Source organism: Eurosta solidaginis, chromosome 5 (assembly GCF_040869045.1).
Source record: "Eurosta solidaginis isolate ZX-2024a chromosome 5, ASM4086904v1, whole genome shotgun sequence".
Taxonomy (NCBI): Eukaryota; Metazoa; Arthropoda; class Insecta; order Diptera; family Tephritidae; genus Eurosta; species Eurosta solidaginis.
This window is the reverse complement of record NC_090323.1, coordinates 157,686,883-157,699,036: the sequence shown is the minus strand read 5'-3', so window position 1 is coordinate 157,699,036 and position 12,154 is coordinate 157,686,883. Positions and strand designations below refer to the sequence as shown.

At 34.1% G+C, this 12,154-nt stretch overlaps 1 protein-coding gene across 11 annotated transcripts in view; it reads left to right on the top strand.

Moving 5' to 3' along the window:
* Positions 1 to 12,154, top strand: part of LOC137254516 (prominin-like protein) — a 94,756-nt gene that overhangs the window by 62,069 nt on the left and 20,533 nt on the right. For 10 of the 11 annotated variants that reach the window (XR_010954016.1, XM_067792237.1, XM_067792234.1 and 7 more), the window contains 7 exons: positions 5,897 to 6,062; positions 6,147 to 6,316; positions 6,782 to 6,891; positions 6,968 to 7,072; positions 8,907 to 9,765; positions 10,053 to 10,174; positions 10,625 to 10,675. Coding sequence is in view for 10 of the 11 variants with exons in the window: in XM_067792237.1 (XP_067648338.1) it covers positions 5,897 to 6,062; positions 6,147 to 6,316; positions 6,782 to 6,891; positions 6,968 to 7,072; positions 8,907 to 9,765; positions 10,053 to 10,174; positions 10,625 to 10,675 (1,583 nt within the window). In the remaining variant the exon portion in view is untranslated. Of the gene's footprint in view, positions 1 to 5,896; positions 6,063 to 6,146; positions 6,317 to 6,781; positions 6,892 to 6,967; positions 7,073 to 8,906; positions 9,766 to 10,052; positions 10,175 to 10,624; positions 10,676 to 10,773; positions 11,913 to 12,154 lie in introns of those variants that run through there. The other variant, XM_067792239.1, reaches the window with a different exon arrangement.

Sequence of the window (12,154 nt, the reverse complement as noted above, 5' to 3'; positions counted from 1 at the left end):
CCGCCGGTGATTGTTCGTTTGGGATTTCTTCCCACGTTTTTTACAGAGCTACATACTAAATCCATGGAACATAGTCGAAGTTAGTTTTATTCCAAAGACCGGTAAAATCTCTGAAGTACCTCCTAAGATTTTACGAAGTCCAGAGAAACAGCAAGTTTAAGCTGCCAGATATCTGTGGCGATGGATGGAATGGGATGGTGGTTGGAATGGGAGTACCTTGCGATTTTTTAGAGCTATTATGGTTAAGATCATATTGGTTCCTGGCCATAGCAGCATTCTGGGCAACTACCACGTGGATCTCTTAATCCGCATGTGTTGCTCTGAACCGGATATATATAGCTGTAGAGAATTTGGAGTTCTGCTGGAAATCTGGTTGAATCATAGTGCCATATCATGATTTGACTGGTCAGCTTTGGCCGAAACTAGGCAAACGTATTTTGGTTTGGGCTCACTTGGATCTTCGCAGTATTTATCTCGGTTCGATATCGAGATTTTAATACATTTCATTAGACACCTCCACGAACCGGACAAACATCCACGATTGCCGAGTGTATAATCCGGAATAAGTCGCATTTTATATGTCCTTGGTCATGGCTGTTATTTCAGTATTAATCCATCACGTTCCATTTCTATAATGGGTTGTATCGACATAGTAGAGCGAAGTGCTGTACAATGACCACGAAAAAAAATCCTGCAAAGGACATCATCATTGATAATTCAATTCAATTCAATTCAATTTATTTAAAACAATATATTAGTGCAATAAGATCAATAAATGATCTTTTCTAGCACAGCAGTTAAATATACAAGAAATATATAAGTTACTCATGAGCAAGCTTAAAACTAAATATTAATAGTAATGGTAAAACATTGAAATAAAATGTCAAAATTTAACATTTGCAACACAATAACAAAAATTATATATATGTGTGTAATTAAAGAATTTAACTAACTATATGATAAATATTATATAAATGAAAATATAGATAGCAAATATCATCGTTGTACATATATAAATCAGTGAAAGTATGAATATAAAGGTTCCTTAAAGTTGGTTTTATTTAGATCATTCTTAATAGAATCTGGGATGGAATTCCAAACACGAACAGCGTTGACAAAAAATAGTCTTGCAGAGGGTAGGAGAGAAAAGTTGGGAACAATCAAGTAATTTAGTCGGCCAGACCTTGGAAATATCAATTTCTCATATAGGTACTTAGGCTTTTTCTCCGCCATCAGACGATAGAGAAAGATACAATTTCTTGCCTTTAAATACTCCAAAATTTCACAGCCCAAGAGGCTAGATTTCCATGCAGAGATATGCTCGTATCTTATTAGTCCGTATACATATCTCGTGACATTATTGAACACCACTTCAATTTTGTGAGCAGACCGGGAGTCCATCCTGCTATAGATGAGTTCAGGAGAACAAATGATCGGTAGCATAAGTTGTATAGCGAGCTTTCTCCTAATGGCGACCGGAGTATATGAGGAAGAAAATCGTAGGTTACGTAAAACATAATTAACTTTACTTATGATAGAGTTGACATGATCGGTACATGTTAGGCTAGAATTAATGATAAACCTAGATTAGTAACCTTTGACACAAATTGTACACTCTCATCTCCTAAAAATACCGGTGGAATGGTTAGGGAGGCCACGCGTCTGTTGCATATAGGGAGAACATAGGACTTAGAGCAGTTCAAGCGGAGGCCGTTTCGCAAAGCCCAAGATGCGATAAATGATAGGTCTTTGTTGAAATCAGAACATAATTCATTGGTCTCCTCAAGAGGGCGTGACATGTAAAGCTGTACGTCATCAGCATAAGCATGAATTTGAGTGGACTGGCACGTACTAAACACGCCATTGACAAACGTGCTAAACAGAAGTGGGCCCAGAATAGAACCTTGTGGAATACCAACTATAAGAGGTCGCAGCTCAGAAACTTCAGAGGCAACTTTTACACGCTGGTATCGACCTTCCAAATAACTTTTCATTAGCCGCACAGCAGATTCTCTAAACCCAAAGTATCTTACTAGTTTTGAACACAATAGTTCGTGATTGACGGAATCAAACGCCTTAGAAAAGTCTAGCAAGCACAGCAGCGTCATATGGTTCTTGTCAAATGGTATGCGGATGTCGTCAAGTATTTTCATCATAGCCGTGGTACAGCTGTGCTTGGCCCTAAAACCAGACTGGAACGGAGATAACAAGCCAAAACAATTAACATGTAGGTGGATTTGCTCAGACATAATATACTCAATTACTTTAGACAGCGCAGGCAATATACTTATAGGACGAAAATCACTGGGACTACATGCAGATTTAGCTTTAGCTACATGAATCACATTTGCAATCTTCCATACATCAGGAAAACAAAATGTCGTGAAACAGTGGTTTATAATATGGGTAAGCGTAGGTAGGATAATCGGAAGAATAATTTTAATAAATTTTAGGGGAATTCCATCTACACCAACCGCATTAGGCCGTATTTTAAACACTCATTTTGCAACATCTAATTCCGACACAGTACTAAACTCAAACATTTCACCAACATTATTAGCAGGACACGAGTAACTCAGGCGAGGAGCGGGCGAACATGAAATGGTAGTACGGTTGACAAAAGCTAAGCGTTAAGAGTGTCAGGCTCTAGCGAGCATTCTACATTGTCACTAGCATGTACCCGAAGGTTTCTCAAATTGCGCCACAAAACATTGCAGGGCCATACAGGATCCAACTTTTTAAGGAAGTACTTTCGCTTTTCGCGCTAATAACTGAAGAAGCTTCATTCCTAGCAGTTTTAAAGGCATTCCATTTTTCATCCGTCCTGGATTTTTTCCAAGCGGAATACAACTTGTTTCGCCTTTTGATCACATTCGAGACTACCCTGTTAAACCATGGACATGAAGCGGTTTTGCAGTCATTAGTGCGAATCCGGACATGTGATATAAAAGCCTGGTAGACACAATCATTAAGAAAGCTCAGCTTTTCATTAACAGAGCAAAGCCCCCAGCATGTAGGCCAGTTAACTTGTGAGACATCCTCTACTAATCTTTCAACATTCAACATTCTATAGTCATAAAAACTGTACGAACGATTTACTACACTTTTTTTGTCAACATGTATATCAAAACAACAAAAAATCATGTCATGATCAGATATAAACGAGAACTGGTCAAATTTTAAAACAACATTGACGTCAGACACATTAAAATAATCAATAAGACTTGGACAACAATTATTTCCATACCTCGTCGGTATATTTACATTGACAAGAGACATAGCAACACTAGAAACATCTTCTAATAAACGGGATGTGTACAGATCATTACACAGTAGATTGACGTTGAAATCACCACAAACCATTATATGACTATAGTCAACAGCATAAGCGGACAGAACATTAAAGAATTCACTCACATTACAGTATTTATTGGGACTATATACACAGGACACAAGTACTTTAGACATAGAGCTAGTCAATACGATAAACAAAAATTCAACATTCGTACCAACGGAGCGAGAAACAAATTTGCTTTTTAAAGATTGTTTGCAATATATAGCTACACCGCCACCTCTTCTATTTATTCTATCGTTTCGATAAAGTATATAATTCTGAATGTTAAGATGCGAGTCGCTGATATCGGAGCTGAACCAAGTCTCAGAGACACAAACTATATCAATGGAAGAAAATTCAAAGGTATTTCTCACCATGTCCATTTTTGCAGAGTTAAGGCTGCGCGCATTGAAATGCACAACATTGAGCCCACTCTGGCGGGCGCATACAATATTTAGCATTGCAGCACTACAATTATCAGTGCCATTCTTCTCTTTATTGTTACCCAGACTCATAAAGAAAAACAACTTTAAGAAATCGAACAACATAGGTGAAACAACACAACAAAAACTTGAGATTTGCAATCTCTACAATAGTAAAAGAAGAAATATTAAGACATAACAATAAACAAATAAGTAAACTAACGAAACGGCATCAAGTCGCCTTCACACATAATTTTGACAGCAGCATTTTCATCCTTCTTTACATGAACATTTCCTCTGATAGTTCACAGTTTACCCTCTTTCCTTAGTTTTATGGCCTCTTGCAGTATTCGTCTATTTTCTCGAGTGAGACTTTCATAAATATTAAAGTTTCCCTCAAAACCAAGCGCAGAGAGAGATATTGCTGTTTTCAATCGCCGCCGGTAATCGCCAAAAGCACGTTAAGTGCGATTGAGATCAAGCGGCGAGTGAAATTTAATGATAATGTCACTGTTGAGGTTTTCAGACGTTTTCTTTGTTCTGAAAATGTCTCGAACTTGAGGTGCCATATAATCGATACACATGCATACCTGATTAAATATACTCTTCAGGTTTTCTTCCTCAGAGAATGGTCGCCAAACACAACCGCATCAGCAGCAACGTCATCTGAGTGTTTGAGCTTAGACATGAGTGTTACTTATTGACTCGGCAACTTTAGCAGCAACCGCGACTGGCTCTTCATCTATTCGCTTTGAAAGCTTCTCCTCCAACTCAATTAATTTTTGCGTAGCACTGTCAACTTTTGGAATAATAAGATAATACTCTCCAAAACTTTTGGGGAGCGTATTTATCGCTACAAGAAAAGTAAGAAAGAGGAGATCCGGCATTATTTAAAACCGCCGATGCTGTGCCGACATCCCATTAACCTGTTTCACGAGAAATAATTCGTCTCCTTTGTAATCCGTTAAGTTCTAAGCGCAGTGTTGTGACAGCCCTGCAGCTTCTTCTAGTGCTGCCAGCAAGGTGCTTGAGGGTTTTGTTACGACTCTGAACTTTTTGTACAATTGTGGCTACATGATCGTCAAAATGTAGGCCATCATCGAACGTCACACACAATCATTCTTCTTATCAAACTGTCGTTAGCGTAATGCCATCGACGCGGATGTCTTATGTTCCCAACATTTGCTGCGGCGCCTCCACGACGTGAATAAGATATAGGCGGGCCTTTAGAGGATATAAATCTGGTCCGTTCAGAACTAACATCTTCGTAATTAGCCCGATTACCATGGGGCCGCAGTTTTGACTCCTTGTACCTTTGGGAATGACCTTCGTTTGACAATTTTTTTTAAATTCAATGTGTTCAATTTGGTTTTAAATTTCTCGAGTTCTTTTGAGCTGGCACCAAATATTAACGTAATTAAACATACCTATATATCTCTCTTAATGCTATCAGATGGTAGACCGCTATTTTCCAAAGGTAAAAACTATAAAATCTTTAAAATTGAAATTTGTTTCTAAAAGCATTTTGTACTTTTGCAACTTTTTTTATGATATTTAAAATTTTTTTTTTGAAAATTTGATTTAATATTTTTCCAATTTTTTTAAACTTAGTTCAAGATTCGTAAATTTCTTTTTTCTAATTTAATTTTGTTACTAATTTTTTAAACATATTTTTAATTTTTTTTTTAATTTAACAAATTTGTCCTTTTGTTTAATTAGGTTTCCTCAGTTTTCATAAAATATTTTATATATATTTTTATTCTTATGTATTTTTATAACATATTTTGCTGAAAAATTTTTCAAAATATTTTTTTTTTCACCAGTATATATTTTAAACTTAATTATGCGTGGTTTTTTTCTAAATAACTTCTTTTTTTAATCAAGTACTTTTACATTTGTTTGTATGTCCGATATGTCCGATTATTTCAGTACAAAAATTTTCGAATTTTTTTGTTTTTTTAAATATATTTTCTTGCTATTTTTCTTCATTCTGTACAAACAAAAATTTCGGGCGAATAGCCACTTCCTTTTCAAAATTATTATTAGTTTTTAAATTTATTTTAATTTTTATTTATTGTTCACATCTTTGCCATAAAGCACTTGACAATTAATTAATTAAACTACTTTTTACTAAATATAGCTGCCCGACGTCACAGAGATCATCGATAATTTGGATAACTTAATAAGTAAGGACATTGCTTCGGCTGGCAAGCGTGGACGTGAGATGCTCAATGAAATGCGCACACATTTGAATACAACCATTGCCAAATATACGCCTAGAGTTATTGATGCTATAAATAAAGCAGGTAAGTTGATACATTCAAAATTTATCAAATAGTAAAAGCATTACAAAATAATTTATACTAATTTTCTTAAAAATCTCTATCAAGGAAATGCTTTCCAAAATGCCGCAAATGAAATCAAAATTGAACTAAGTAAACTGTCAAAAGTTATTAAAGACAATACGAAATCATACACTGGTAGAGCTGATGATTATTTAGATGAATATGGGCCGTATAGATTTCATTTTGGCGTCGCTGTATGCACAACATTGTTGATGGTTAGTAGAGAAAGATTTTGAATAGACTGTGCAACAGCGTTGCTTAGATATAAGTTTTTAAATTATTTCTAAAAATACTCAAAGAAAAATATTTACATTTCAAATATCTGTGACACTAACAAGCCAACCTAATAAAACCGCACTGCGTTTTTTTAGTGCACGCAAACAACCGGCGTTTTTTGCCCTAACCGAAATAAGCATGCGTTGCGACAATGTAAAGCATGTGTGTAAACGTCAAATCCAAATGTCACGCAGAACAAAAATTGGAAATCGAGTTAGGTTTTCACGCAGCAAATTCAATTTGGGTTGCTCTCATACAAGTTGTATGTGCATGAGAAATTTTTGACAGCAAATGACTTGCGTGCGTTTTTATTAGGTTGGCCAATAAGTGATCTATTTTAAATTGCAATTAAATACAAGTATGTGTTTGTGTTGAGTTATAAAAATATTTTTTTTCATACACAGATTTTAGTCTGCTTAGTAGCGGCGTTGTTATGCGGCATTTGTGGCAAACGACCAGACGGTTATGGTGATGATTGTTGCAACAAAGGTTCTGGTTCACGTTTTTTGATGATGTAAGACATTTAAATATTATTTATTTATAAACATAATTTGTTGTAATTTCATTAAATTTTTCCTACTCCTCCACAGGGCTGTTGCATTGATATTCCTGTTCATCTCAGTCATTGCTTTAATCTCATTGGTACACTTTTTGATCGGTCTAGTCGCCTATCGTGGCATATGTCTTCCATTAAAGTATGTATAAACTGAAATAAAAGAGTTTTTTTGATGAGCGCCTAAGAGCAGGCAACATTTTGTTTGAACTCTACCACTTAGTTACACTGCCAGAACTGGTAGTTTAATCTATGCTGTATAGTTGAATGGTCCCAAAAAAGACCGCCACTAAATTCTAAGCTTAAATATTTTTTTTTCCTTCTAATAGTCGTTTAGCTCTACAGTCGTTTTTATATAGTCACTTTTTAGTTTTGTGCAACGAGAATCATACCTTATGGCGCCAGAACTCGTTTAGTAGCCAAAACTATGTAAAAACGACCCCAGCATAAGCTTCGAATTTAGGGTTGGCCTTGTGTTTTTACCCAGTATAAAGAGATCTAGCTAAATATTGCACACTTTTAGGCCTTACTGATTTCTATTACAACGTTTTTTAAGCTTCATCATAAATTTTTCTGAGTGTTAGACCAAACCATTTTTTTTGAGAAGATCGAGCCATAGGCCAAAAAGTAGTTTCCTCGTTTTTCGAAGTTAGTCTTCAAAACGAGTGAGCTTTTTTAAGCTTTAATTTAAATTTTGAAGTATTTTTAACTAAATTTGTGTAAAATTTCAGAAATCTTAAAAAAAGAGCTTTTTATTTTTTTTATTCACACGGCTTTATTCATTGGCTTTCGAAGTTCGAAAATGGACCATTTCTAATATAATTTACATATATATTCAATGTATTCAAAACTATTTAAAAAGTAAAAATGTATCCGTGGTCTGTCTTCTCCTTTTATTTGAATTTCATAATTTCTTTTCTTTTCAAACTTATATAACAGGCAGGGCAGATCTTCGAACAAATTAAAACCGTTAATTAGCACAGCTACACAAAAGAGTTGGCGGCCATGCATTTTCATGCTCTGAATCCGAATCCGTTATCAGAACTGTCCTTGCGGTTCGTGGTGTGGCTCTAACCTCAAAAAATGCTCAATTGCCAGTGATTAGGATTCAGCTCATCAAAACGCACCCAATACACGTGTCAGATTACCAGATCAGCCCACTTTTTTGTTTTTCGGTACTCGGTCTTAATCTGAGTACAACCATACAAAACAAAAAAAGTTAGCGGGTAAGTTAATGCGCTACTGGTTTTTGTCGCGCCGAATTCGAATCCATTATTAGAAACAACCAAACGGATCCTGGTTTGGCCTCAGCCTCAAAAGAAGGGAGGAAAATTTTCACTAATGATTGTAGTTGTTGTTGTAGCAGTGCTTCGCCCCATCCAATAGGTGCGACCAATCACAAATTGTCATCAATATCCTCTAACGGGAGTCCAACAACAACAAAAATAACAACAACAACAACTGATGATTGTACTTTCTTCGAGGTTAGGGATGAACCGCGACTAGATAGATAATTTGGAGCGGACTCGGATACATACATTAAAATGAATTGGAATGCGAAATTCACGGTACTAGAACCGCGTGGGTGCGTAATATTTTATTTAAATTTTTGCAAACATCTACATTTTGACCCCTTATAATAACTGTTATATAAGCTTGAAAAGAAGAAAATGTATACAATTTTAGTGGAAAGGAAGACCGTGACTATGCTTTTACTTTTTGAATTTTTAAATACAGTTAGCAACTCAAAATTTGATGGAAACGGAGCATATATGTACGACGAATAGGAGGCCTTTTGAATCGCCTAAGTAAATGGAAGATCCGATTTCGATTGAAAAATAATTTTTCTGTTTATGGCTTAATTTCTTGAAGAAAATTGGTTTGGTATCATTATCCAGAAAAAAAAAACTTAATTTTGCTGAATAGTGTTATGTTATGAAATATGTAATATTTATCATCGTCACACTTTTCCACAGGGACCCTCAAAACGATGAAATATTCGCTCAATTCGACAATGCTATTGACTTAAATACAATACTTTATCCACCTCAACACAAGGGCAAAGCGGCATCTGGCGTTTTACCACCCTTACGTATATCACATGTAATCACCGCATGTCAACGTAATCAAACAATTTACGAAGTCTTACATATACACAATCGTATTGATATACATGAAATTAACGATTATCCAGCTCAATATAAAATCAATCAAACTTTAGATGATTTAGTCGATGGCATTACATTTGACGACAGCGATGTGCTAATATTAAGCGCCGAAGATAAACAACGTATATTGAGTTTAAGTGAATCGGCATTGAAAAATTTCGATTCCGCACAATATATAGATAATTTAAATGATACCATCACTAAACATTCATTAACTGAAATTGCTCAACAATTGCGTCAAACAGCAAAGAAAATCGATAGTAGTGAAGATATGAAAGATGTACAAATAAGTTTACGTAATCAGGCATTACATTTGGAGACTTACGAACAAAATTGGGTAATACCAATGAAAAATCAATCAGTAGAATTGATACGTTTGGCAAATGATTTAGATCATAGCTTGCGTTATAAGGATCGTCCATTTCATGAATCCATACCATTGCTGGTCAATGAAATTGAACGTGCACAAACATTTTTCCGTGTTGATGGACGTCAATTTGTGAAGTCTTCAGCTGAAAATCTAACACATTATTTTGCAAGTGAAATAGAGAATTATTTGAATATGGTTGTGACGGCTGTGGAGCGGAAAATTGGTTTATGCGCACCATTAGCGAATGTGTATGAATCGGGTGTGGTTTCATTGTGTAATTATATTGTTGATCCACTGGTAAGTAGTGAGTAGGTATCATGGAATCCAATTGTATTTGGAATCGTATTCGAAACCAAGAAATAATGCTGCAATGAATTAAAAACATTTTGGTTTGGTGATTGAATTATATTTCTTCTTCGCCTATAAATTTAGTTTGAACATTAAAGCGAACCACTCACAATCCATGGCAGAAATATTTATAGTTTTCAAATCCTATTCCGATAACAGTTGAATTACATGACACCCTTAAGTGTTTTTGGATTTATTGGAAAAAATTTAATAATAACTATTTTTATCACATATAGAATGGTTTCTGGGCTGGTGCTGTGCTCTGTGTTGTACTCTTCTTGCCAACGCTAGTTGTTTCTGTCAAATTAGCTAGTTTATATCAAAAGTCTGATCCATATCCAGGACCGCTAGTAGAATCGTAAGTGCTCAATTAATTATGCACTAAAATTGTTAAATATTAACTGTGAAAAATAAATTTCTATGTCAAGTACATATTTTTGCTTACTAATCAAAATAATGAAATAATAAATTTGTTTTGAATTTTATTTATTAAATTAAGATTTTCGTTTTCTTTATTTAACGCATTGAGCCATTTTAAAACCCTTTCAAATTAGTTATTAGATAAAACCATTTTATACACACTCCTATAACATTTTACTTTAAATATATACTTACTTACATACATTTAATATAGTAAAAAAATATGCATTACGTATGTGTGGTGTGCATATCTAAAATTTTCTTCATATTCACCCCATTTCTATCTTCTTCATATTAAATACATGTATTTATCGCATGCTGCTTTTTTCATATTGTTTCTTGTCTTACATACATTTATTTAATAAATTTTACAAATACCAATTTTCAGGGAGTATTTGTATGATGCTTATAGTGAACGCGATCACATTCCCCTGGCTAAGTAAGTACAAAAAAAAATAACATTGTTTTGTACGAATATTGCATTAAAATTTTTTATTTTGTATTTTGTTTGCTGATAAATTAATATTATAACCAAAGTGCAAATGAAGCATACGAAAATAAATACCAGAGAGAAGAAAAAAAGTTAAATTAAAAACAAGAAAATGAAATAAAATAAAAAAAATTACATTTAATTTAACAAAAAAAAAACAAACCAGCTAAAAAATTAACTCGAACAGGCTTTAAAAAATTAAGTACAAAAACGTAAATATAAATGTAATAATAAAATTGGTAAGATAAAATAAAAAAACTAAGTAAAAAAGGTAGGAAAAAAATAAATTTAAGTAAAAACACTAAAAAATGAATTTAAAGATAAAAAAATATTTTTTTTAAGAAAGCATAGGTTAACACCGGTTGATAATAATTGTTATTTAAATATTATTTGTAGTTGTTAATATATTTTTGAAAAAATGATTACTAACCGATTTTAAGCTCCATGAATTCTTAAAAAATTATTAAAATAATTAAAAATATTTAAAATTTAAATTTAAACACAATTCAAAGTTAATGACAAAAAAGGATCCCCCAGCGTGTTAGGAGCTTATTAACCTCACCTACCCGTGGCGAATCTTGTTTCTTTAGCAGTCAAGGCTCTGGCGACCCCAAGTTCTTCATGGATGTATGGGGTGAGGGGGTGGGAGGGCGGTATGGCCTAGAAGGTTTCATGTGGTCATACTAAATCGTTCTCGAGATGGTCGGGCGAGTACCTTAATGATGCTCGTTACCGGAAAGTACCTGATCTGCATCCGGCAAAGGGCCATCAACATCGATAACGTTCCCAAAATTTCCGGCTGTCCACATCCCTACAACAACAATAAAAAACGAAATGTTGCTTAAATGGTTTTGTTTTAATTTCTATTAAGACTAAAAAACGTTAAAAATGATCACAATAACAGTAACGTAAATAATTTTTAAATAAGTTGCAATTGTACTCCTTTCAATATTGAAGTAAAAAAAATAATAAAAAACTGAAAATGTAATACTTATAAGGGGAAATAAAAAAATGTTAAAAACTCCAAAAAAAAAAAATTAGAAGCATTAAAGGTGTGAAAAACAAATATAAAAAAAAAAAATTAAAAACAATATAAAAAACAAAAAAGGAACTTATTGTAACGAATTTAGGAAAATTCGACTTATTTGAAACCTTCTGCTAACGTTCGAATTGCTAAACTGTTGCAATATGGTGTTTATTTTGTTTACTTGGGAGTAGTACAACTATACTTCAATATCACGGACTTCACAACAGCGTGTTTAAATCAAAACTGATTGCAGACTACTCAGATTGCGCTGCTTTTATACTCTCCGTTGCTTCATTCGCATATTTCTACTAAAGTCTAGACATTTCGCCTTCTACGTAGAACTACTGTATCTCCTGCTTGGTAATTGAGCTACATATATGCGTGTGTATGTGTGAGTAACA